The 26,044-nt window shown below is 44.1% G+C and overlaps 7 protein-coding genes across 9 annotated transcripts in view; 3 read left to right on the top strand and 4 right to left on the bottom strand.

The window, feature by feature from the left end:
• The window catches only part of HDAC4 (histone deacetylase 4), a 31,240-nt gene extending 23,788 nt beyond the window's left edge, over positions 1-7,452 (bottom strand). For 2 of the 3 annotated variants that reach the window (XM_089264914.1, XM_089264912.1), the window contains exons 1-2: positions 6,488-7,452; positions 3,259-3,303 (exon numbers count right to left, since the gene is read on the bottom strand). In XM_089264914.1, the coding sequence (XP_089121040.1) occupies positions 3,259-3,292 (34 nt within the window). In that variant the 5' untranslated portion in view covers positions 3,293-3,303; positions 6,488-7,452. The remainder of the gene's footprint in view (positions 1-3,258; positions 3,304-6,487) is intronic. The other variant, XM_089264911.1, reaches the window with a different exon arrangement.
• LOC108656038 (uncharacterized) lies at positions 7,323-8,417 on the bottom strand. The gene is made up of 2 exons (XM_030388111.2): positions 8,177-8,417; positions 7,323-8,112 (listed from the first exon to the last, which is right to left on the bottom strand). Exons 1-2 carry the CDS (start codon positions 8,186-8,188, stop codon positions 7,783-7,785), a joined length of 342 nt encoding a protein of 113 aa, XP_030243971.1. The 5' UTR covers positions 8,189-8,417; the 3' UTR covers positions 7,323-7,782.
• Positions 8,418-12,242: 3,825 nt separating this feature from the next.
• Positions 12,243-12,657, bottom strand: LOC108656041 (uncharacterized). Its single transcript, XM_018107934.3, has one exon. The coding sequence runs from the start codon at positions 12,538-12,540 to the stop codon at positions 12,328-12,330; it is 213 nt and encodes a 70-aa protein (XP_017963423.1). The 5' UTR covers positions 12,541-12,657; the 3' UTR covers positions 12,243-12,327.
• Positions 12,658-12,717: 60 nt separating this feature from the next.
• LOC108656022 (transcription factor grauzone) lies at positions 12,718-15,460 on the top strand. Its single transcript, XM_018107902.3, has 4 exons — positions 12,718-12,956; positions 13,030-14,033; positions 14,653-15,037; positions 15,106-15,460. Exons 1-4 carry the CDS (start codon positions 12,846-12,848, stop codon positions 15,388-15,390), a joined length of 1,785 nt encoding a protein of 594 aa, XP_017963391.1. The 5' UTR covers positions 12,718-12,845; the 3' UTR covers positions 15,391-15,460.
• Positions 15,461-15,507: 47 nt separating this feature from the next.
• Positions 15,508-15,917, bottom strand: e(y)2 (enhancer of yellow 2). Its single transcript, XM_018107932.3, has one exon. It carries the CDS (start codon positions 15,809-15,811, stop codon positions 15,527-15,529), a length of 285 nt encoding a protein of 94 aa, XP_017963421.1. The 5' UTR covers positions 15,812-15,917; the 3' UTR covers positions 15,508-15,526.
• Positions 15,918-17,047: 1,130 nt separating this feature from the next.
• On the top strand, positions 17,048-19,037 carry LOC108656025 (tektin-3). The gene is made up of 4 exons (XM_018107907.3): positions 17,048-17,602; positions 17,683-18,270; positions 18,336-18,644; positions 18,712-19,037. The coding sequence occupies exons 1-4, from the start codon at positions 17,187-17,189 to the stop codon at positions 18,938-18,940; spliced, it is 1,542 nt and encodes a 513-aa protein (XP_017963396.1). The 5' UTR covers positions 17,048-17,186; the 3' UTR covers positions 18,941-19,037.
• A 330-nt stretch (positions 19,038-19,367) lies between these two features.
• Positions 19,368-23,143, top strand: GCS2alpha (glucosidase 2 subunit alpha). Its single transcript, XM_018107892.3, has 4 exons — positions 19,368-19,830; positions 20,101-20,859; positions 20,929-22,414; positions 22,484-23,143. The coding sequence occupies exons 1-4, from the start codon at positions 19,724-19,726 to the stop codon at positions 22,916-22,918; spliced, it is 2,787 nt and encodes a 928-aa protein (XP_017963381.1). The 5' UTR covers positions 19,368-19,723; the 3' UTR covers positions 22,919-23,143.
• Positions 23,144-26,044: the final 2,901 nt, after the last annotated feature.

Here is a 26,044-nt window from a genome sequence, read left to right as displayed (position 1 = left end):
TGTGTTTGCGTGTGTGTGTTCTAACTATATGTGACACTTGTAAGCAATAATACACTGGCTGCGCATCCAACGTGCTGCAGGTGCAGGCAAAAGCTTGCTTGTGTGTGTGTGAGTATGTGTGAATGCATATCGGGAGGAAAGGAGAAACCGCATTTTATACGAATGATGCTATTGGTGCTGTTGCGACGGAAGTCAGCTGTTTACAAGAAGTTCGAAAAAGCGTTTCGTATTCGTTGTCGTCGTCGTCGTCGCCAAGGTCAATTTTGTGTTGACATAGAAACCAGCAATACCAATAGTGGCAACAACAAAGAAGCACGTGTTCAAAACAAACGTTATAAAAAATGTATATAGAACAGTGTTAGCATTCAGCATGTATTCCAATTGGAAACTAAAACATTTAATCTAATTGGTATGCATCCGATAACATTACTATGTGCACATCATTAAGTATACGAACATATGCCGAGACACTCACACATACTATACTATATCTATGTACATATGTATTTATATAGATCGTGTAAGTCGAAGTTGCTTTAGCTCGAAAAAAAAAAAAAAAAAAAAAACAGGAATACTAATAAAATTGTAATAATAATAATAATAGCCCGACCCACATCGTTGCTTACTTTGTTTTGAGTGATAGCAGACGACAGTTGTATGCGTGCCAGTGTATGCACATACAGACACACATACATATAGATGTTTATGTATGTACGTTTGAGTTTCTGTACGGGTGTGTGCGTTAGTGCCGGAAAAAATTTCCAGCGCGCTCGTCTAAAAATAGACACACTTTGCGGCAACAGCAATTCGGGGCCCCTGGGGCGGGCCATATATAATATGTGGGCGTGGCTCGTTCAGTTTTGGCTTATTTCGAAGTTTTAGCTGAGAGGCCGTTTGTGTGTGTGTGTGTGTGCGCGCAGCACTCCCGCTCTCGCAATGCTTGTCTGAGTGTGTGTGTGTGTGTGTGTGTGTGTGTGTGTGTGTGTGTGTGTGTTTCACCTTGACAAATGCAAAGCCAAAAACCAACAGCAAACAACAACAACAGAGCAGTTTAGAAATGATTACACACACATACACACACTCAAGCGTAGACAAACAACTGTTAAAGGAGAAGCAGCTGGTAAATGGTAAGAATTGACAGTGGAAAGGCCGAATTGGGCTGAAATGGGTTGTTGTTATTGTTGTTGTTCTGCTGCTGCCGTTGTTGTTGTTTGCTGTTGGCTTTTGTGTATTACAAATGAGGATATTATGGCATACACAAAGCTAACGATTTTATATAACGATATACACATAGGCATTCCGTGTGAACGAATGAGCGAGATAGATAGATAGAGAGAGAGAGAGAGAGAGAGAGAGAGAGAGAGTTTCTGATATTCTTGGAATGCCATTACAATAACTGAGAGCTGAGAACTGTGAACTGCGAAGTGGGGGAATGGAAGCGGCAGTGGCAACGGCAGGTGCGTGCCACTCAATGAAACGTGAACGTAAGCGTAACAAATGACTGGGAATATTACTTGTCAACAGACATGCCCCCACGCCCTGGCCATTAGATGTATAAGACATTAATAATATACAATTATCATAAGCAACGACCTCGAAGCACAAGTCAATAAAAATAACACACGAAAACAGACACACGCGGTAAATTCCAGGAAACAACACATAAGGGAGACAAGGAGAACGATATTTTAGTGATGGGCCCTTCAAGGTTCCCAAAAATAATTATACAAATTTAAACAATGCTGATTAAATGCCTATTAATTTATTTCTATTCCAATTGATGAGCTTTGGAAATTAAAGCTGTTTCAATGCAATTCAGTTATTGCAGCATTTGCAACCACTGTGCAGCGTCAAATGACAATTCAAATTTCTGCTTCAGTTATGAGCAAAAATAACAGTGCACTTCTACAGAGAGACAGTAGAGCGTGTGTGTGAGAGAGAGAGGTGTGTGCCGTTAGAGTGCGACATTCAATTGGTCAATGAGGCCGCGTCTGACATTGCACGTGGCAATTGTTGTAATAGTGTAATAGTAAAAACAATATAACGGGCCGAACGCCAGTAGAAGTGAGAACGAACGAAGCAGCGAAACGCAAGTAAGAGCAAGAAAAAGAAGCAAGGGCCATAAGGTTGACGCTGGCGCCGGGGTCGTCGTCGTCGTCGTCGTCGTCGTCGTCGTTACACATTTCAAAGGCAAGTAAATTTTTGTTGTGCTATAAATAGCACAAAATCGATAAACGAATGTTGTTCGTGTTGTTATTGTTGTTCATACAAACAAACAGACAGAGAGGCAGCAGCAGCAGCAGCGGCTGAAGGCAGCATTAGTAAGCGCCGGCAAGAGAGCTCGCTCCAAAATAAAATGAAATAAAGAGAGGACGGGAGCTGAAGAGCGAGAGCATGATATTGCACGTGCTTGGCATTGACAGTGGCGGCAGCAACTCAAGCTGAAAGCGACATTACCTAGTCAGCACTAACAAAAAATAAAGCAACTTCTTTGTGCGGGCCATGCATATAGAAACACTTTCCTAAGAAATGGCTGGAAATTGTAATGCAACCAATATCACTTTTTATTAGCCATATTGTTTGTATACTTGTACAAATCATGCTTAGCAACGTTTTTGTGCTGGCCATGCATATGGGGACACTTTCATTTGATACTGCATAAATAACTGACTAATGACTGTTAAACATTGTTGATCTAAATGCATGGCCAGCACTGTTTCTGCTCTCTTACCCACTAACATAACAGCCGCACTCACACTTGCACTCGCACTCACACTCACACTCACGCAAGCTCTCTTTTGAGTGACATTTTCAGTCAGCAACGCAGCCGCAACCACTTGCTGGTCTTGGGTCGCGCCGTCTGCTGCTGTCACCCGACCATGGACAATGTTCTTGTTGTTTAGCCGTTGTCATTGCGTGCTACACGTTGCTGCTGCTGCTGCTGCTGCTGCAAAGTCAGTTGGCGCTGCGCTAGCTGCGCTTAGCTGTGTGGGCTGGCAGCGCTGCTTGCTTGCTTTTGTATTCCTATTAACAGTTATTTTTGGAAGGCACACACTCATCCTCTCTCTTTATCTATCTATCTCGCTCTCCCACACCCTGCGTATCAATGTATGTGTCTGTGTGCTTGTAAGCTTTTGTTTGTACGTGCGCGCTGTGTGTACACTTTGAGTTATGTATTCAATTGTTATTACGCACAATAGCCCATTTGAGCCACCCAACTAGCCCAGCACCCACCCATAAGATAGTGGCTTCACTTACCACGTATTGGTATTCTATCGTCAGGACTAGACATTTTGCATGGACCTGTAAGACACGAAAAGAAAAGGAAAAAGATTTTTATTTAGTCAGTTAGTCAGCAAATAAGGTGCTGCCCAATTGGAGTTGGACAATAGACCAATTGGAATAGTGTACTGCTTGCTGACAGATTCACTTGGTATGTATGCGACTCAATTAGAAGTAATAAAACTATGCCGAATGCCAAATGAATCATTTAGTCATTAGCTTTAATCCTCCCAAGTCGCTCATACGATTTTTCTTTTGTGACAAATGGAAAATTCCATCACAATGTAAAAACCCCAAATGGGCAGCAACAATGCCAATCAGAAGTTGTGAATGATCCGACGACGAATTGGAAAATCAGCTCTATTTCCAGTTGCTTACAAATTCATTGAAAAAACATATAACCACTTATACATACATAAATACATCAATACACATGCAGACACACACACAAACGCTCTACAGTGTGAGACAGATTAGCGCAGCCACAACAATGGACAACAACAATAAGTGGAAGAAGCAGGCGAATGAGAATAGCAGACGTCACATTCTGATAAGCGAACCTCAGCGATCAGGGCGAGAGTGAGGGAGAGCGAGCGAGCGAGCGCGCATTAATGATAGTCCGTTAGTCTGCTTCGCCTGCTGCTTCGTCTTTCGTTACTCTGCTTCTGCTTTGCACTTGGCTCAGATTTCGGAAAATTTTCTGAATTGATAATCGTTCATTTTGCTTTCTTCTTCTTCTTTTTATATATTTATATATGTATTGTATTGTCGATATCTCTTGCTAATTTTGAATGCTAGCTGAATGTTTGCCACCCCCTTCCCACACACACACACACACACACACACACACACACACACAGAGTCCCAGCACATATGCAGCCCACCAAAACACACCTCAATTCACCACGCTTCCAGCTGCGAATTGGAAATGTTGAAAAACATGCAAATCGCCAGCGCAAGTGAAATAATGAATTGTGTGGCGCCGGGGTGGGGGTTATTTGCAGCAGGTGGAACTAGTCGAATTGGGTCACAGGTGCATTAGTTGAGAACAGGTGCAAGGTGTAACACCGCAGCAGGTACAGTTAGACGCTTGTCCCAATGACCTTCACAAATGCAAACAATTAGAAAATCCAATCGGAGAGTCCAGTTTAACTCCTGCGCCACACGTACACACGTACACACACACGCACACACACGCTCACAATTTCCGCTCACTAATTACAAAAACAAACAGAAGACGAAAACAGCAAAGTATATAAAGAATAAACACAAAAATATACTTGCATTAGTATCTGTATGTTTGTATTTACATATGTATGTATGTATGTATGTATGTATGGGTATATAATACACAAACAATCAACAATAAAAACAACGGACGCCCCAAAATGACGGTCCCAAATGAGAAATGTTAACCAATCCAATTGGAATTTGTCATTTCTTCGATTCGTCTTTCGCCTCCACTGAGCGAATGAACGGTAAAAGGTTGTTAATTAAATGCAATTAATATATTCAATGTTAGAAAAGCAATATAAATAGAATCAATCAAATGTCAAATGTATTAATCAATATAAATGCAATTAAATCAGCCAAGTGCACAGCAACAACAAAAACAACTGAACTGAAATGCACTTTATGCGTGCTACAAGGAAACGTTCAGGCGGGTATGCTCAACAAGCAGATGCTCTTTGATAACTTTAGGTCTTATATTTTGGTAGAGGATATATGCAGAACATATGTATATGTACATATCTAATATCAATCAATACACATGTATGTATATATTTGTAGCTTTATAGTTGCATTAATAATTAAATAATTACGGTTTGATGTTAATTGTTTTCTTATGTGCATACTTAAATTTTCCTATTAGATCGTTACACAAATTATAATAATACAGGGTATATGCACGTGTGTCAGCTGCTGCTGTTAAATACCAGAACTCTCATCCTCTAAATAGCTCCCCTCCCGCTCTCCCTCTTTTGTTTAATGTAGAACGTAGAAGAATTCGCCGAAGTCTCGCAGCAAAAACAAGCACACCCATACACAAAGAATGCATATACATGTATGCATTTATTCATATGTACATGTATACTTGTATGTATTTGTGTGCAAATGGTTTTTGCATTTTACATTTCTGGTTTGCATAAACATTTGGTGCACACTCAAATTTTTTTGGCGTGTGGCATCACAAAACAATTCGCATTCCAATTAGAGCAAATTACACGCATTTCGCTCTCGCTTGCCTTCTCTTTCTCGATGTGGGGAGCGCGCTAACAGGCAGAAGAATAAAACCAAAAACAAAAAACAAAAGCGCAACAAGCGGCAGCGTCAACGCAGTGCGTAATGAAATGACAAGTAAAAAGAAATCAAATGACTTTTGCGCTCTTCACTCCAATTCATGTTGTTGTTGAAAGCAAATGTACAAAAGCAGTGACGTCGACGTCAGCGGCAAGCGTCGGCGTCATCGTTAACGCTGACTCTAAGAGCAGGCCCAAAATGCGCGTCACACAAACACAAAGCCAATTGCTCTAAATGCTGTTGTTGTTGTTGTTGTTGCTGTTATGTTAACTGTTAATTTACAGCAAAATCTTACATACAGATGTCAATTGAAGAAATGCTGCCGACGCCACATGTTGACGTCGACCAAAGCTTAAACGATGCGCTGCCAGATATGCGCTGCCGCCATTGCCAGTGTTGATAACCAAAATAACAAAGCGAACCTAACCAGTTCAATGCGCTTAGCATTGCTCCAGCTGCTGGAGCGAACGCGGCTCGATGCTGCTGGGTGCTTTTTTGTGCGTTAACAATGGCAGCGGCTGCGGCAGAGGCAGCAGCAGCAGTAGTGGCAGTGCTGCCAGCTTCATTGCAAACTTTACAACAACAACAAAAAGCGAGAGGCGAAAATCGCCAAATACATACAGCACAACGACCAGAGGAACAACGGTGGTGGCAGAATCAGCGCCAGCGCTAGCAGCAGCAGCACTTCATTTAGCACGCACACACTTGTTACATAAATAACGGCGAAATGAGTGTGAGTAGCAGAAGGAAAAGAAAACAAGACGAAAAAGAAGTCGTCGTCATGCTGAACCTGAGAAACGACGTCTGCTTTAACACACACATAAACGCATGCCTCTGATCTAATAAGAATTTTTTGAATTGGACAAAAGCACACACACACACACACGCTTACATACATACATACCTCTTCAAAGTGGCGCGAACTGCTCCGACTCGGGCCTATAAATGTTGTTGATTTTATTTTTTGCTGTTGTTATTCTTGTTGTTGCGCTGCTGCCAACGCGCGCGGCGACGCACACGCACACGAACGCACACTTTTCCAAAACTTGTAATGTACGGAACAAAAAAAAACTTTTCACAATGCGAAAATTATTAAAAAAAAAATAAATAAATAAATACTCTGGCAAAAATAATGTAAAAGCAACACAGAAACTAAAGACAACGACTGCTCGCTCTTCCACACTTGCTTTCTCGCTCGCACGCTCGCCACTAGAGGAGCACACATATGCACAAAACGTATGCGTGTGTGCGCATGTATGTGGATGTGCGCACACAAACACCAGAGCAGCGACAACGACGAATTCACGACTTTTCGTATGCGTGTATGAATGCGTGTGTTTCTTTTACTTTATTTCATTTTTTGTCACTTCACATATTCACAAACAGATTCGCATTTATTTCTTTTTTTTTGTACTAAGTATTTAGTACTAACACTACTGAAATGTACAAACGTACATGGGTATGTATGTACATCTGCTGCTTATTTTTTATTTTAATTTTTTGCTCTCTTCGTTTTGTTGTTGTTTCGCCCACAATTTGATCAGCTTTTAGTTTTATTTTTCGCACTTGCTTTTCACCACTGCGACATTTGTTGTTGTTTTGTCGCTGCTGTTGTTGATACTGCTGCCACTTTACTGCACGCGTAATTCGTGGGGTAAAACATAAAAAAAAAAACAAAAAAAAAAATTGACAACAAAAAATTACCCAACACTAGTGCAACAACAGCTGTTCACGCCGTATTATTTTTTTTGTACCTCGAACGGACTCCTTTTCTAGCTCAAATTCAAATTGTGTGTCAATATATTTGTTGAGCTCTTTTTGCCTGGCGAAGCAAAAGCGGATAGTAGCAACCGTCTCCGACAAAGAAGAGCGTAAAAATGAACAACAAAAATGTGAGAGCCCATGCTATCGATACCAATCGATGGCAAGCTATCGGCTAGCTGTGAACGCCAATAGTGCTCTTTCTGCTGCTGCCATATCTGCAGTGCTTTTAAGCACTGCACGCAGAGTTGTATTTGGCGTAAATCACTCGCGCACACGCGCGCCGCTTTTCAAATTTCAAACTTTACACAACTGCATTTTGTAAGGACATTTATTCGAAGCGCATGAAAAAAATTAAAAAAAAAAAATTATTTATATATGATTGTGTAGCGATGAGTGTTTGAGTATATAATGCGATATCATAGGTCCCAGTTAAGCTCAATAGTAACCATAATGACCATGATGATAAGGATAATAGCCATGATGGCCGCCGTAATAGGGCGCAGCGTGATGCACGTACTCATAGCCGCCATAATAGGGCGTGGCCAGACCATAACCGCCATAGTGTCCATGTCCCAGTCCATAGCCGCCATAGCCATGGCCATAATGGCCATAGCCAAAGCCGTAGATGCCGCGCTTCTCCGTCTTCTTCTCGCCCAGCGCCGAATCCAGCTCGGCGTCAGGCGCTGCTCCGGCTGCTGCTGCTGCGGGCTCAGCAATGGCCGCCAGGCAGCCCGTCAGGCACACGGCCAACACAACGAAGACACACTGTAAAATGTTATTGCCAATTAATCCTGCTCAGCTACAGCTGGTAACTCCTGCTCCTGCTTACCAGGAATTTCATGATGAGGATTTTCACTTAATTGCGGCTCTTTTTGCTAAGGATGCGATGGCTGCAGCGGCTGAGCTGATTTGTTGATGGTTGCCAGTTGGCGCAGCGTATTTATAGTTGCTTGCTACAGTTTGCAATTATGCAAAAAATAAAAAAAAGAAGAAGAGATAAAATAATAACAATAAAGTACAAAATAGAGAAAAGAAACAAAATACAATAACAACAAGCTCTAGCTGCAGCGATTGTTGCATTTGATGTCGTATTGAATGCTTGACAGCCTCTGCTGCTGCTGCTGCTGCGACTGCGACTGCGACTGCGGCGGCGTTGCTGCTCAGCAGTACAGTAATAACTCCAACAGCGAACTGCTGTATTAGCTATGTTCATTGGCAAGCTTAGTTTAGGATATCAGATGTTGCCTGCCATTGGTTAGAGCTCTACAATCCTGCGACCAGATCTGCCTTCAATAATTATTGATCTGAATGCTTTTGATACATTCTCCAATTATTCAGCATCAATTAAATTAAATGATGGGATAATGAATGAAAGCAATATATGTATAATTCTAAGAGCTTAAATTTGGTTAGGACTTCTATTTGGCAGCACTTAAATTGCATTTTATCTAGAGTTTTGATACGATTCGTTTCAGTTTGGTTCAAGTTTTCGTTCATGTATTTTATTTAATGTTTCATTTACATTATTATTTAAAGTCCAGACCTTTGCTTTGTCTACAGTGAACCTCGCTGTCTGTACAGTGAGCACCTGTATAATAAGTAAAACTTTGACATATATAAAGAAAACTTGAGCTGAAGGAGTAAATTTCATAGATTTGCAGTCGTCTTTATAGTTAGTAATTTTTTTTTTTTGTATCGTATGCCTACTGTACTAATAGTTCTCATCGGAAGCATTTGTAGTAGTTCCTTAAATACTAGTCCCATTAAATAATAATAACCTTTAAATATTTAAACACATAATTTTAGCTAGTTCGCGTAAGCGAGTGCTTACTGTATTACCGGTTCATTTCGCACCGTAACTATACTTAGAGCTTTTAGAAATTCAAGCAAATGAATGAAAGTTAATAGAACTATGCTCATTTTGGCAGCCGGTTCGTTCAAGCTTGTGTTTACTGTATTCCAAGATCGGCGCGGTACGAAAACCTTACAGCATATACATAAAAAAGGAGCAAATATTAAAATACATAAGTAAAGCCTTTAGAAATTTATTTTTTAGCTAGTTCGCTAAAGCGTGTACACACTGTACCCGTAGTTTGAGTCAGCTCGGCTCGGAACCATTTTTCCTAGCCACACTAAGCCCGTATAAGATGCGGGCAAAGGCCTCGTCAGTCATTCATTCATTCTGTAGCTGGTTTGCCCAAGCGTGTGCTCACTGTACCTCATCGTTGGCCGGGCCCAAAAAGGTCAGCCATAGCTACAGTCGCAATCCTCAGCGCTTGGCCCAAGTGGGCGTCGCAACTAACGTTTCCACTAGTCGCTCAACCCCCCCACTGCTCGACCAACCCTGCCAGCCGCCCCCTGCCCCCGGTCCCCCTGTCCCATGTTCGCCCCGCCCACTTAGAACGCGCATGGGAGATTGCATAAAGTGAAATATGTTTGTGAGGCAATAGCCAAGACGGAAGCTGGGAGTTGTTGACACAGTTAATACCCGCTAAATGCGATCGGGTGTCGCTTTCACTTGCGACGCGATACGCCGCCCGCTGCTGCAACATGCAACACGCAACGCGCAACGCGCAACACGCAACATGCAACGTGCAACATGTTGACAAACCGAGCCATATAGATTACAATTGACTGGCTGAAGTGGGCGTGGCAAGTCAAATGCCAGAGACCCCGTGGGAAAACGGCAATCGCGCCGCCAATTGTTAACAACAATCTGTTTGTTGTTATTGTTTGTAATGCTCGCTTGCCTTTGCTTGTCTAATTAAGTCAGCAGCAAGAAGCGAAACAGTTAATAAACCTTTCACGATCTGCGGATACCTTGAAAGCGTTCTACAACAGATATTCATCTTTCAGCGAAAACTCTTCGAATTGTGCTCGAAATCAATCTGAGATACCCTAGCAGAGTGGGGCTTATGGAGTACCTCGAGTTGGAGGATCGCAAATAGTAACAAAAGATTTACTATTGACCCACTCGATTTGGGGTCTGAGCATGAAACTGAAAGTAGAGAAACTAGAGATCCATCATGCCCAATCTTGGGCTACAGTTGGGCTCCTTTAACGTTGATAGTTTATTCAAGATCAAAGAGTGCAGAAAGAATGGACGAATGCAAGAGGGAGATGGTATGAAATGAATGAGAGCGAGATGGAGATAGGTGTCTCTATAACAAGCGATGAGCATACTCGACATTCTTTTTCCAATATTTAAAAGCTGTTTTATGAGCAATCATCAGGATCTTTAACTATCAAAGTTGACTTACAAAAATCATTGTAGCTTGATTGTAATAGACCCAAAAGTCACATATTTTGCCAATCAATAAACGTAAAAAAAAAAACCATATATACACTATTCTAAAATACTATATTTAGGTTCGCCTCGCTCCAATTTACTCCAGATCCGACTAAATATTTTCAAATAATAAGTTTCAATAGATCCGTTATTATATATTCTATAATAATTTGTAAATTCCTATTCGTCACGCCTTCAGTGGGCATATCGTATAGAACAGTAGACAAATATTGCATAAAGCTAATATACTCCTCTTTTCTTTTATAAGGAAACATAATAAGTAACAAATTTGAATTCTTATCGAAATAATCCGAGCTGCACGATTTCTTCGCTAATGCCTAGCCAGAGGCCTGAGAGCAGAGGACAGAGGGTAGAGTGTAGAGAGCAGAGGCTAGAGAGCCCAGAGGAAGCTAATCAAATGCAATGAGACAATGAAGGATGGACGACCTTGACCGGATGTGGCGGGGGGTGGTGGGTGAGGTGGGTGAGGTGAGCGAGGTAACTGCTGCATAGTAATTGCTTTTGTCTGATCAAACTGTGAATGAGACTAATGCAACAACAACAACAACAACAACAACAATAGCAAAAGCAACAACAACAACAACAACAACAACTGCAGCTGCAACATTGTTGAATGAAGCGCAGACAAAACGAGCGAATTGGCAATTGGCAACGTTTTTCACAAGCGGCTCCAAAGTGGGTGGGGCAGCATCATTGTCTACGGCTTGTTCATGTTTGTTTCACTATATTTTCTTCTTCTTCTTCTCATTTTAATTTTGATTTTGCCTCAACTTAATATTAATCAAATGCATATCGAGTTGCCACACGTTAAGGTTAATGCACGCGACTCTACAAGCGGAAGTTGGCCTACAATTGGACTCGTGTCACGAGTTTTGAGTGCGTGACACGAGCTAAATACATATTTTGGCCAAACTCTCTACTCAGGACTACTTTAAAGAGCTTTTCTACAAAGAACATTTAATAAGAATATGTTAATACTTAGAGTAAGCAATTTAATATATTATTAAGGTATATTACGTCTGTTTTAAGAGACTAGCATAATTTGAAAATTCGTTGAAAGCTCGAAAAATTTCAATTCGTATTTATCTTTCTATCAATTTTAGCTAGTTCGAAATAAAACTATAAGAAATTCTTTAAAAATATCATTCAAGGAAACAAACTGTAAACATAAATTTAAATGATTTAATTTTAAAAATATAGCGATTCTTTGAATCCATGAATTTTCATTGAGATTGAAGTTATTTGAGTGAGTCGTGCGTGCCTAACGATATAGATCGCGTCACGCTGTCTCGCAGTCGCAATTGCGACACGCGGCCGTCTCTAGCGGCTACGACAGCTGTGCCTCAGCGGCTGGTCACGATGCCAATCACAGCGCCGATGACAACATTCGACGATTGCTCCAACGGATTTTCTAATATTGCTCTTGCCACAGTCTGGGCATGTCGTTGGTCTTTAATACTGTTCCGGCTGATTTATGGGCGCATTGTTTGCAACGGCAACTACGTCAAGGTCTCGCAATCGATGGTGCCCACCTGGTTGAATATTACACAACAAGAAGCAGCACAAGAACCACACAATGCACAAATCATCTCGAAACTATTTATTACGCTTAACAAACATTACAAATAAGAAAAACGATGCACATGTGACTGTGTGGGGGACATGCGTTTTTAGTATTTAAGCTCCTTGGCCTTGTCGTGGGCGCCCTCATCGAGGAGCTTCAGCTCCGCCTGCTGCTTCTCTGGCCGTATCACAGTGTAGTAATGGTAATAGCGCATGCCAATCAGATAGGTGCCATATAGAGTAACTCCGATGCAGGCGTAGACAGCGCCACGGTGCAATTTGTCCAGCAATGTGTTTGCCCTTAGCGGCTTCTTTTGCATTGTTATTTGTTACCGCACTCTTATTGGGATCAAGAAATCGAGCAAAACTTTGCCTGTTAGCGATGTACAAAATAAAAACATCGAATTCTGATGACTGTGTGTGTGTGAGAGTGCGTAAACATTCTTTCCTTGGGTATATCGATTGTTCGTGCTGCTCGATTCTTACGTATGTTGCCTGCCCAATTGATGAAAGTCTCTCACCGACTCACATCTCTCGATAACAAGACGCCTATCGAGCTGTGCACACAGATTTTTGTTTACAGCAGCAGAGTTTGGCCTGTTGTTTACTGTTTGCCTTGGAAACTATGATCTGCCGCCTGTGCCTGTTAGATTTGGATAACTCGCTCTCCATATGCATATTCAGCGATGCCGAACACGACCTATCGGCAGCCATTGCCAAATATTTACAGCTCGAGGTGGCAGTCAAATTCCGAGATAATACGTGAAAAATACTCTTAATTTGAGTACTGAAATTTACCATCTTTTCAGGTGACGATCAATGATAGCATATCCACTAATCTATGCAGCACATGCTGGCATCAGTTAAGCGACTTCCAGCAGTTTTGCGCAATGGTAGCCGAGAAGCAGCAATCCCTGCAGCTGAAAGTGGAGCTCGACCCGCCACCCGAGCCAGCAATTGTGGTGTGGAACACCGAGTCGCCGTTAGAAACGAAGCTGGTCTTCGATGACAACGACGATGTCAAGGATCACATATTATGCGAGCCTGAGATTGATGTGCACGATAATATCAGCACCATCAATCAATCCGATTCACAATCTATCACAAGCAACAGCGATGATTCCTCTGACTTCGAGTTGGAGCACGCAGCTAAGAACAGAGCACAACTGCCCTCCCCGGCTGCCTCCAGCCAACGAGAGACGCGCCTGCTGCGACGCACTGCAGCGAAAGCAGGCGCATCTCCTGCCACGCTGCCCGAGCTACGAAAAATAAAAAGGGCACGCGGCCGGCCCAAAGGCACAAGTTCTAAAACCAAGTCCAAGTCGAAATCCAAATCCAAGCCAAAGATTAAGCAGCCCAAGCCCAAGCCGGATGCAACGGAGCTGCAGGCGAAGCGCAGCAGCATCAAGGAAATGGACGACTATATTGCAGCCAACGTGAAGCTCGACTGCTGTCTCTGCACTGCCCCCTTGCAGAACTTCATCGATCTGAAGCGTCACTTTCGCTCGGTGCACAACTGCACCGGCTACATGGAGTGCTGCAACAATCGCTACAAGAAACGCACGCTTTATGTGGATCATCTGCACTATCACAAGGATCCGCAGTACTTTAGCTGTCAGCCCTGTCGCAAGAGCTTCCTCAACCGCAACAGCCAGGATATGCACATGCTGCGCTTCCACTCCGATCAGCAGCAGCTCGTGCACCAGTGCCACATCTGTGAGGCGCGTTTCGCCAAAAAGTTTCTGCTCACCATGCACATCAAGGGCCATAAGGGCACCGAGCGACCGGAGGTCTGCGACACCTGTGCCAAGAGGTAGGTGGAACCTCTGACCCAGCTAGGTTATGTTCGATGGGGCCTTCATTATTTGCGTATCTTTCTGCCAGTCAGTCAATCAAGTGGCAATTTGATCTGTCAGTCAGTCAATCAAAGTATTTCAATCAATCTGTTGGTCTATTCGAAAGACTCTAGATGAGCAGTCTATTAGCTGGGTTCTTCATCTTCAAGTTTTCTAATCAGTCAATCAAACCGGGAAATCATCTATTTGTTTATCAATCAATCTATTGCTAGTCAACTAGTCCAGTCATCAACTAAAGTATAAAACCCTATCTACTAGTCAGTTGATCAACTAGCAAATTTATCAATCGTTCAACCACTTTTCTAGTCATCTAATCTGTGTGTAAGTCCAGTCATTCAATGAAGTAGAGCATCAATCTACCAGTCAGTCAATCAAGTTGAAAATGCCAGTCAGTAAGTCGGTCCACAAATAATCTGTCAATCGATCAATCAATGTCCGCAAATCTAAATGCTTTATATGTGGACCTATTAAAACCACATAAGCTGTACGCTGACTAGCTCTGCCTCTGTCGCAGAAGATCTTCTTCATTCAAGCACTATCTGTCTCTCTCTCTCTTTTTCATACTCATTGCGCCAGCTTTCGCACGAAGCTAGAGCTAACGGCACACATAAAACGAATGCACACCACGGATTTCACTCCCGTCATCTGTGATATTTGTGGCGTCAACTTTCGGTCGAAGGCGAACTTTCTGATTCACAAGAAGGCTCTGCATCCGGATGGCCCTGTGGCGGAGGTCCAGTGCAATTTGTGCAGTCGTTGGCTGCGGGATGAGCGAAGTCTGCGCAAGCATTTGGCCCGGCACGATGACCGCGATGGCGACAACAAGTACCGTTGCTTGCTGTGCAGCGCCGAGAAGTCCTCCCGCGTGGCACTGAGCAGTCACATGCGCTATCATCACTCGACCAAGCGGCACAGCTGTTCGCTCTGCGGCAAGGAGTTCAAGCTTTCAAGGGCGTTGGCAGTGAGTAATATGAGAATGCGAAGCTGGATCATGCATCCCTTACGTATATAACAAATGTGTAATTGCAGGAGCACATGGCCACCCACACAGGCATCGACTTGTACTCCTGTCCCTTCTGCACGAGAACTTTCAAATCGCATGCGAACATGCACAACCACAAGAAGAAGATGCATCCCAACGAATGGGTGCGCAAGTACACGCAGCCAAGCGCGGCGCGCACTTCAGGCGGGTCGGCTGTGGAGAAAGATGTGCTGGATGATCAGCAATCTGAGCACGCGGAGCAGCAGACAGTGACCCGGGCTGAGAGCTCCTTCGAGTACATGGCCAATGGCGGTGTTGTTTGCCCACTCTGAACGCACAATATATGTATTTAAGTTGTTGTTTATTGGCTGAATAATAGTAAACTAAAGTTAGTTTTGTATAGCGTAAGCATAAAATGAATTATGGTGATTAATGTAGCTGTTGATTCGGTATTTCGTCTGCAAGCATTTAGTTGTCCCCCTCGTTCTCTGCCAGTATGGTGCGTATCTTCATCAGCAGTTCCTTCTTGACTGCATCGGGCACCAACATCCGTGCCTTTGGCGTTACCTCCGCTATAAGTTGTTCCACGCTGAGGCTGTTGTTGCCGTTCTTCTCCACGAGTATATTTCGACAGAGCAAACGTACTTCATCTCGCCAACCGCACTCGGTTAGGCGGTTACAGAGCAGATCTTTGATTTTGGAGCGATCTCCCGACATGATTGTGTACTGGTCCACTGTATTTGAGACTGTCATGACAGATAAATTTTGCTATGTATTATTCTAGAACACTTAAAATTTTGTTTTGCATTTATGGATGTCAAACTAATAGAGCGGAGCCAAAATGAGCCAAACTATCGTTTGTAGGCAAAACTATCGATTGTTTTTATTTCAATTTTTGAACCGTCTACCATCGATAGCAGGCTTTTGGCATAAATATTTGTCTATGCGTACGTTTAAATATGTTCTATTTGCAATGTATATGAAGTTCATATTACTGCGGAGTTTTTCACAATTTTGCACATTAGCATTAATCTGTTTCCAATACTGTGCATATCGGAGACCAATTAATTGGTTCTTCTGTAGTTTATGCCTAGAATTACGGAATATATAGTTTATCAATAATATAATACCTTCTCTCCTGTTGCGCTCTGACACACATATAAAACTCATGACTAATACATCGATATCTCTTGCCCTGCTTATGTCTATCGACTTTGGCGCCGTATTCAAAATGGAATTATGCGATTACACCTACACGAATAATCCAAATAGTCTGCCCCAATTACGTCTTGTCGTCAAGTAGCACATTGACCTTAAGCCAAATTAACAACACAGTTACAGGCATGGATTTTACAAATTGCACGTTATCAACAGCAACAAGGGCGGGTACTAAGTAACCAACAAGTCAAGTTAAATCAATAAACTAGTAAATATCCAATGCATAAGAATTCCAGCAAAGGATTGTCAGTTGTGGAATTCGGGCGGTAGAAAACAGTTGCCCCCATTGCATAAATATACATTCTTATTATTGTTGAGTTTGCAAATGCTCTGTTGGGCCAACGAGGACAAACTATCAAGGCAGCCTAAGCGGGATCCTCAAAAGTATCCCGAAATTTTCAAGAATCTGCTATTGCGCTCTAGTGTGCCCATTGTGAGTCAAGAAGAAGATAAAGTGGCGACGACAATGGCACCGCTGAAAGGTGTTGAGATCACCAGCAATCAAAAGCACATATATCTTGAAAATCGCAAATTCGATCATCGCTTGGTCAAGGACAATCTGCTGGACAGATGGCCGACAGCGGATCGGAACGAGTACAAAGAGCGCAAGGATCATCGCAATCTCATGGAATCATATGTATCATTGATCAAACTACCATCCACATATACGTATAGCCCTTGCACCTCGCACTGTAGAAACGAGCACGTTAAATTTCTAGACATTTGTAGTAGGCCTTGAGCCTGGGAAAAAGTTTCGAGCTCACATAAGTTTGTATAGCACTCATTCATTCCACAGTCTCGAACGATTATATTTCGTGTCGGAGAATTTATTTTTTTATTTTCAACAAATATTAGTTGCAAAGTCCAAATTCCAAGTGCCATTAAAATTAGCAAGTGAACCATTATCACAATGGCTGGTCACGAAGGAGTCGAAGGTTTGCCATCCCAGAGCGTCATGTATTCTCAATTGCAGCCGTGGAGCCAGGCTGGCGCCCCGCCATGCATGGAGCCCATTAGTGGGTCGACGGTGCCATCTCGAGTGGCCGCCTCCTATGCGACGACGCAGCGTCATCCGTGGCGCCCCAAGATGGCATTCGAGATGATCGAAGTGAAGCACATGCCCGAGCAGCCGGTGACCAATCAGATGACGCAGCCGTGCTTTGTGCCGCAAGGCATGAAAACGGAGGGCATGATATTTCCAAATCTCGTCACTGGTTTCGAGCGCAATCCCCAGCATGCGGCACGCGCCGCACTCTATACGCGCTACACCAACAACGAGTGGCAAAGCAACAACCTCAGCATCTATGGCGAGTCTGACACGAATCGGTGAGTGATGGGATTTGGTGGTCCATGGTGTCTATAATGAATAGTATATAATCTGTATGTCTATAATCTTTCATTTACAGCAACATGTCGGAGCGGATGCGCAATGATGCAGTGCGTCTGATGCGGGAGACAGATGAAACGGCATCGATGGGCCAACGGGATGCAGGACGCCGCTTGGGAGAGCGCATTACGGATTTGACCTTTTGGCGCAACGAGCTGAACGCTGAGCTGGAGAAGCTCATTAGCGAGATGTCCGACATCAATGACTTGCAGCGGCAGTGCAGCAAAGCGATGCTAGATCTGGAGATACCGCTGCATATTGCACAAGAGTGCCTGTTCCATCGCGAGGGCCGGCAGGGCATGGAACTAGTGCACGACATTGTGGAGAAAGCGCTGCTGCTGGAGATCAACCATTTGCGCAATTCGCGTGACCGTCTCAGCGGGCTGCAGGAGAAGATTGCCAAGCAGGCCATCGATTGCCGTGGCGCCCAGCATCTGCTGGAGATCGATGTCACACAAAAGGAGTCCACAATGGGCATCGACTCGATGTGTCATCGCTTGAACAACTATAGCCGCGGCATCACCTACTATGGTGGCATTGAGAAGTACGATCCGACTGTCAGCACACAGGATTCCTGGGCACTTGCCAGCAGCGAGCACGTGAAGCGGTAAGTCTATTTCAATGGGTGTCCATAGCACACGGCTCATCCACTTGTTTGTTCATCCGTTTCAGATCTCAGGCAGAGCGGGCTAAGCTGTCGCAGCTGCGCAGCGATTCTCAGAATGTGGTCAATGCTGTGGCCGCCTCTGTCTGGGACTTCTGGAATAATACGAACAATGCACTGGATAGACGGGCACAGGAGATGGCCGGCGCCAAGAGTCGCGTCCAAATGCATCTACAAAAGGTGCAACAGGAACTATTCGATATGGAGAAGCATCTGTTTCTCTTGCAGAAGGCCATACAGGACAAGTCGAATCCACTTAAGGTCGCCCAGACCCGTCTCGAGGCTCGGTCCCATCGTGAGGGCATGGAACTGTGCAAGTAAGTCGTTAATATATTAAATATTTTGTCAGAGAATGGATGATCTTTACATCTGCATCATCCTCAGGGATACGGCTCATGATCGTCTCGTGGTGGAGGTGCAGGATTTGCAGAACACCGTTGATGTGCTACATCATAAGCTGCAAGAGGCGGAGGCCACCCATCAATCGTTGCTCAAAACGCGCTGCATGCTGGAAGAGGATTTGCGCAATAAAGTGAACGCTTTGTTTATCGATCGTGAAAAGTGCATGAGTTTGCGGCGCTCTTTCCCCATAACTAATTTAATTAAATATTGAAATTAGTGTTTCATATCTTTTGTCAATTTAAAATTTTACCACATAGTCCCTATGTCGTGTGTAGTCCTTAAATACAAAATACCTGTGCATAATTAAAGTCTGGCTTTTTATTTTGATTGGAAAACCGCGAAATAGCTTATCGATAGAGCTATCGACAGCTAGGAGATTGTCACGATGTAATGCGTGTGCATCGATAGGAAGTATCGCATTAACGGGGTTAATCTATCGTTATGCTGATAAACCAACAATTTCAATAGCAAGTGTCTTTTTGGTCGTCTTCAGGTAATTAATGTGTTTTAAGCTTCAAATAATTAGCAACATTCATAAAAAAAGTTGCTTTTTAAAATGTTCGTCTTGTGCTAAATGTCATTTTGTCAGGAAAATTATGTCGACTGTCTTAAAAAAAAATTTTCATGTAGCCCAACTTGCCGGTTTTCTAAAGTTTATTCAAATAACATATTAGAGTTCGATGACCATAAATTATATATTTAAAATAGCGAAAGCAAAGCTAGTTAAGAAGCCGGTGCTTCAACCAGTTTATCTTTGTTTACTTTTTTTTGTGTACCTCATTTTTCGTTTTCCGAATTCGTTGCCGGCTTCAAGTGCATCGAAACTTCTGACGTGTTCCATGAATATCTTGATTTGTCAGCAACAACAAATCGCACCTTGGGAATTTGATATATAATAACTGTTAACATTCCAGTGGAAAGGCCTGCATAGTTGGAAGACGACACAACACATATAATTAAAGGACTCCGCAGCTGGGCACTGTGAGCATTCAAAATGCGTTGCTCATTGTTCGTTTGCCTCATCATTGGGGCGCTCTTCAGTTACGGCGCTGGCGTTGATCCAAGCAATTTCAAGACTTGCGAGCAGAGCAGTTTCTGCAGGTAAATTATTAGTAGGTTAAAGCAAAACCTTACCCGTTCTTTTACTTACTTGTTACACACACACGCACTCACACTCACACTCACACAGGCGCACACACAGAGATTCTCTTTGTGTCTCTTTCTATTCTTGAAAATGATTTGAATAAATCAAGAAATGATGTGGTCATTCATTGCTTTAAATAATCAAGTACTATATTTCGTATTCTCTGCAAGAGTATTTTGAATATTTTCTACATTTTCTCTCTTTAATGCCCTTTCTCTCCTTTGCAGACGGTCGCGCAAGGTGCAAAGCGCGGGCAGCAAGTATGCCCTTATTCGGGGCACCCTGAATACGTACTCAGATTCATTGACCGCTGATTTAATCAACAAGGAGAATCATCATCAGTTTACGCTGAAGCTGGAGGCGCTTGTGGGCAACACCTTCCGTTTGCAGATTGATGAGAAACAGCCGTTGCGTCCACGCTATCGCGTTGAGCACGCACTGAAAGGCAAGCCGGAGACGACACGGATAAGTGTGGAGGAATCTGATGAGCTCACCATTACGGTTGGCACTTCCAAGGCTGTGATACATGGTGATCCATTTCGCATTGACTTCTATGAGCACGATGTGCACGTCGTCTCGGTGAATGCCAAGAACTGGTTGTACTTTGAGCATTTGCGCCAGAAGGCACAGACGCCTCCCGAGCCAGCCGAGGGCAATGACCAGGCGCAGCAGCAGCAGCAGGATCAGCAAGACAACAGTGAAGAGGTGCAGCCAGCCAGCGAACCAATTGACGATCCCGGCGCATGGGAAGAGAACTTCAAATCGCATCATGACTCCAAACCCTATGGGCCACAGGCCGTTGCCCTCGATTTCTCCTTCCCTGCCGCAGAGATTCTCTTTGGCATTCCCGAGCATGCCGATAGTTTTCAACTAAAGTCAACATCCGGCACGGATCCCTATCGTCTATACAATCTGGATGTCTTTGAGTATGTTGTGGACAGCAAGATGGCCCTCTATGGCTCTGTGCCGGTGCTCTATGCTCATGGGTAAGTGGATAAATCTCCTTCACTCCCACTTTCAACTCGTTTGACACTCGTTCTATTATTTGTTTGCAGTCCAAAACGCACCGCCGGCGTCTATTGGCAAAACTCCGCTGAGAGCTGGGTGGATATCTATACGACCGAGACGAATGTGGTTTCCTCACTGGTGAACTTTGTGTCCGGCTCGAGGAAGTCGACGCCTCCTGTGGCCCACTTCATATCCGAGTCGGGCATTGTAGATGCGTTCATTATGCTCGGACCGCAGCCCCTGGATGCGTTCAAGCAATACGCAGCTCTGACTGGAACACACGAGCTGCCGCAGTCGTTCGCTCTGGCCTATCATCAGTCTCGCTGGAATTACAACGATGAGCGCGATGTGACCTCCGTTTCGGCCAAGTTTGATGAGTTCAACATGCCCATGGATACCATGTGGCTGGACATTGAGTATACGGATGGCAAGCGCTACTTCACATGGGACAAGTTCAAGTTCCCGGAGCCCTTGACCATGATCAAGAACCTAACGGAACTGGGCCGCCACTTGGTCATCATCATTGACCCGCACATTAAGCGTGACAATGCGTACTTCTTCCACCAGGACTGCACGGAGAACGGCTACTATGTGAAGACGCGTGAGGGCAACGACTATGAGGGCTGGTGCTGGCCAGGATCTGCCAGCTATCCGGACTTCTTCAACCCGGTTGTGCGCGACTATTATGCCAGCCAGTATGATCTGTCCAAGTTCAAGACGGTCTCCAAGGATGTCATGATCTGGAACGACATGAATGAACCATCGGTGTTTAATGGCCCCGAAGTAACCGCACCCAAGGACCTCGTCCACTATGGCAATTGGGAGCACCGCGATGTGCACAATCTCTATGGCCACATGCACCTGATGGGCACCTTTGCTGGCCTTAAGCAGCGCGATCCTGAGCAGCGTCCCTTCATCCTGACGCGCGCTCACTTTGCTGGCTCGCAGCGGTACGCAGCCATTTGGACCGGTGACAATTTGGCGGATTGGGCGCACTTGCAGCATTCAATCAAGATGTGCCTCACAGAGGCCGTCGCTGGCTTCTCGTTCTGCGGCGCCGATGTGGGCGGCTTCTTCGGCAATCCGGACAGCGAGCTGCTGGAGCGCTGGTATCAGACCGGCGCCTTCCTGCCCTTCTTCCGTGCTCATGCCCATATCGACACCAAGCGCCGCGAGCCCTGGCTGTTCCCCGAGCGCACTCGCGCCGTTATCAAGAGCGCATTGCTCACGCGCTACAGCTATTTGCCTTTGTGGTACACCAGCTTCTATGAGCTGGAGCAGACAGGCGCACCAGTCATACGCCCACTGCTGACCCACTATCCTGCTGACAAGGAGGCGTTTGCCATTGACAGCCAGCTGCTGGTGCAGCACCGCCTCCTGGTGCGTCCCGTGATGCAGCAAGGCGTTAGCAAGGTGGACGTCTACTTCCCGGCCATCGATGACAAGAAGAACGGCGACTATTGGTACGACGTGGACACCTTCCAGAGGCAGGAGCGTGCCGGCTACGAGAGCATACCCGTTACCGACGACAAGGTGTGTCAATTGCTTTCTCTTTCCCTCTGCTGCCCAGCCCACTAAAGCCCATCTCCTCTTCTTTGACAGATACCCGTTTTCCAGCGCGGCGGCAGCATTGTGCCCAAGAAGGAGCGCCCGCGTCGCTCTTCCAAGCTGATGCTGAACGATCCGTACACCCTGGTTATCTGCCTGGATCGCCAGGGCAAGGCCGCTGGCACGCTCTTCCTGGACGACGAGAAATCGTACGCGTACCGCAACGGCGAAAGCATCTACGTGAACTACGAGTTCGCCAACAACCAGCTGACCAATCGCTTCATTACCAAGCCGCTGTACAAGTCGGATGCCTGGATTGAGCGCATCATCATCGCCGGACTGGGCTACGTGCCGATAGACGCCACCATCACCGCCAAAGGCATCAGCCAGAAGCTGGAGATAGAGCAACGCTCCAACGGAGCGATTGTGGTGCGCAAGCCGGCGGTCAAAATGAATGTGGACTTTGCGCTCAAACTCAACGCTGCTTAACTATGGTATTAACTGAAGGTGTCCTGCAGCCAACCTCTCCAACCCGACCCGGCGCACCCAGCAGGATTAGACATTATTCATATATATATATATACGTCTATCATTTTATTTTTGTATCCCATGTACGCTCCTAGTAGCCGATAGTTAATTTGTTTTCTCGCATGGCTTCGATGCGAGGTGAAGCACGAATAGATTCCAATAAATGAGTTACATGCGAATTTAAAATTTACGTATACCTGTTCCATGAATCGGGCGATTATATGGCATATCTGTGAAGTTCCTCGAGTATACCCTTTAATTGTTATAAGCGGGTAAGGGGGCTGCTAAGCAGGCATATGTAACATGGATAGCCTTAAATTGATTTGAGCTTGTTCCATCTGTTGCCCTAACATAAGCATTTACATATCTGTATATATACATATATAAGTAAATATAATGACCAAAACTTATTTCATTGATGCTATCAATTTCGGAATGTTTCATTAGAATAATTAAAATTCACTCGGACTGATGAGGCAGCCCGGGCTTGGGTGGGGCAAGAGCCACAAACTAATTCATTAGCCCAGCCGGAATGGAAAGGAAAGAGAGAAAAAATGTGTTTGCCGAGCCGAAAATCAAATGTAAAACGCGAGCCTCAGCCTTGATTCGACTTGATGAATGATGGGCTGACTGACGAATAGACGGACGGACGGACTGACTGACTGACTGAAGGTGCTGGTGGTGGTGGTGGTGGTGTTGGTGGTTGTGGTTGTGATTGTTGTTGCTAAAAGCATTTAGCAAAAAGCCAAGAAACAAAGTTGAAAATCTAAAAAAAAAAAATAAAAAAAATTGAAGCGACAGGCGACGGGCGACGGGCGGCACATTGCAATTTATATGCAAACAAACAAATAAGCTCCGACAGAGCAACAACAAAACCAACCACCCAACCAACCAAACAAATCCAGCCCAATCCACCCAAGCGCAATCCTTGTCCCCCTTCCCCTGCCATGGCCCAGCCGATTGTGAGTGTCTGCTATCTCTTTCTGACTGCCGAGCTTCTTTGCGCTGACTGCTGCCGGCTGCTGCATGTCCTCAATTCTCATTCTCATCTCATTGTAAGTGTGTGTGTGTGTGTGTGTGTTGCTCGTTGAACATTTCAATCAACGCTCGAGTGAAAATTGAAAAAAAAAAAAAATAAAATAAAGGCAAAGGATAATGTGGCTGCGGTTGCGTCTGTGGTTGAGTTAGTTGAATTGCGGTTCGAGTTGCGTGTGAAAGGAGGAAGGGGCAGGGCGAATGTGGGATGGGGGAGGGGCTGGTGTGGGTTGTTCTGGGACTGAGCTTGGGCCGTCCGCTGCCTAAGCGGAAATGGATGCGCAACACTTAAGTGGCACAAATTGTATGCCACATGTGTGTCCGTGTGTGTGTGTGTCCATGTGTGTGTATGTGTGTGGAGACTTTCGCAAGCTCTGCAACTATTCGCAGATTGCGCGTCTATAGACTGTTATACAAATAGTACGTGTGCAGGCGACAATCACGTGTGCAGGTGATACCCAGCACCTGGCGGTCGGAGTGGAGTGGGTGGGGGGGGGGGGGGGGGGGAAGTGGAGTGGAGTGAGTTGATTTGGCACAACAAATCTAGCTGAAATGTTGCAGAGATTTACCCACTAGAGACAATGACAATCTGGAACGATGGAATTCCCTGAAGCTTGACAACGTCTCATTTGTGTTAAATATTTTGGAATTTGGCAACGTGGAAATTCTATTCGAGCCACCGAATCGGAGAAACATTCTAATTAGAAAGTCATAAATAAGCCAAGTTTTGAATTACGTTTTGTGTGAGAGTCAAACTAGGTATTGATAGAGCTGGTAGTACGATGCTAGCGATACCTAAAAGTTTCGAGGGCTACACATAGGTATATACATTTTGATTTCATTAAACTTAGATTCAGACAAAGTTCGTAGATAATGGACTTTTTTCGATATACTTCCGCTGAGAAATTTGGCAACGTTGCAAATAGATCAATATACATATGTAGCTATTCGCATGTTTCGCATTATAAGAAAACATTAAGAAGTGAGGTATGCCAAAATATCATTAGTATATATTATATGCCATATGCCATAAAGTTCAGAAACATTTCGCTGTGAAGTTTGGCAACATTGCAATTAGAACATATACATAAATGAGAAGTTTGGCAACGTATCAAAATATGTATAGATATTTATAATCACAAAAATCGTAGTAAAAAGAACAAAAACAAAGAAAATTAAATTTGGAAATTTGGCAACAATGCCTTAGGAAACAGATACATATGTATATTAGCTGAAGTCTGACATCACAGCATTTAGAAATATCAAGTTCTGTGAAGCTCTATATACATATATGTACAATATTGAGTTGATACAACAATATTGAATACAATATTGAATTAATCTGAAGTTTAGCAACCTTTCATTATCTAATATTTGAATGCCTTGAAACTTGGCAACGTTGCATAGGAAATAATTTAACGTAGTCTGTGTAATGCTGTCAGATTCCGCATAATAATGAAGTTTGGCAACATAGCACAAGAAAATATCGCATATCTGACGATGATCCACGTAGCATAAAGGAATGTCTGAAATTTCTTGGAAAATATAGGGAAAGCAACATTCTAGTATGTCTGAAATTTGAGAACGTGAAATCTAAATATATCCATGGTTGGTTCGGCAACGTAGCATCATAGAAAATCTGTCTGAAGTTTGGCAACGATTTAGATACTGTAAAGCTGGGCAACATTGAAATGCCGCGTGAAGTGCGGCAACGCAGCATAGGTAAATATCTAAGGCCGAGATTTAAGTGCTGTGCAATGCGGCAACGTGGCATTGGGAAATATGTGAGTGGTGTGCATTTGAGCACTGTGGCGTTGCAGTTGAAATGGATGCCGCTTAGACAGTTAGATAGATGCTCCAGTGGGGCAGCGCCCCATAGCCACTCCCTCCCATTCCAGCCGCAAGTGGCAACAGCCGCTGCTACACGGCGCTTGCCCCACACTCCCAAGGCATTGCCATAACAACCGTTAACAGCAAACACATTTAAAATCAGAGCAAGCCAAACAAATTTCATAAAAAAATGAAAATGAAAAAAAAAAAAACAGAAGGGAA

The sequence above is a fragment of the Drosophila navojoa genome, chromosome X (assembly GCF_054131105.1).
Source record: "Drosophila navojoa isolate 15081-1374.11 chromosome X, UAZ_NAV_1.0, whole genome shotgun sequence".
Classification (NCBI taxonomy): domain Eukaryota; kingdom Metazoa; phylum Arthropoda; class Insecta; order Diptera; family Drosophilidae; genus Drosophila; species Drosophila navojoa.
The sequence above is the reverse complement of the archived record's forward strand: the minus strand, read 5'-3'. Positions and strand labels throughout refer to the sequence as shown.

What these genes read in the sequence shown, in the direction of transcription:
- LOC108656041 (XM_018107934.3), bottom strand. Translation starts at nt 12,540, where the DNA reads ATGCAAAAGAAGCCGCTAAGGGCAAACACATTGCTGGACAAATTGCAC.
- LOC108656022 (XM_018107902.3), top strand. Translation starts at nt 12,846, where the DNA reads ATGATCTGCCGCCTGTGCCTGTTAGATTTGGATAACTCGCTCTCCATA. An exon ending in CCAAATATTTACAGCTCGAG is followed by an intron (nt 12,957 to 13,029) that starts GTGGCAGTCAAA and finishes CCATCTTTTCAG; the next exon opens with GTGACGATCAATGATAGCAT. An exon ending in AGCTTTCAAGGGCGTTGGCA is followed by an intron (nt 15,038 to 15,105) that starts GTGAGTAATATG and finishes GTGTAATTGCAG; the next exon opens with GAGCACATGGCCACCCACAC.
- LOC108656025 (XM_018107907.3), top strand. Translation starts at nt 17,187, where the DNA reads ATGGCTGGTCACGAAGGAGTCGAAGGTTTGCCATCCCAGAGCGTCATG. An exon ending in AGCAGCGAGCACGTGAAGCG is followed by an intron (nt 18,271 to 18,335) that starts GTAAGTCTATTT and finishes CATCCGTTTCAG; the next exon opens with ATCTCAGGCAGAGCGGGCTA. An exon ending in GAGGGCATGGAACTGTGCAA is followed by an intron (nt 18,645 to 18,711) that starts GTAAGTCGTTAA and finishes CATCATCCTCAG; the next exon opens with GGATACGGCTCATGATCGTC.
- GCS2alpha (XM_018107892.3), top strand. Translation starts at nt 19,724, where the DNA reads ATGCGTTGCTCATTGTTCGTTTGCCTCATCATTGGGGCGCTCTTCAGT. An exon ending in GAGCAGAGCAGTTTCTGCAG is followed by an intron (nt 19,831 to 20,100) that starts GTAAATTATTAG and finishes TCTCCTTTGCAG; the next exon opens with ACGGTCGCGCAAGGTGCAAA. An exon ending in TACCCGTTACCGACGACAAG is followed by an intron (nt 22,415 to 22,483) that starts GTGTGTCAATTG and finishes CTTCTTTGACAG; the next exon opens with ATACCCGTTTTCCAGCGCGG.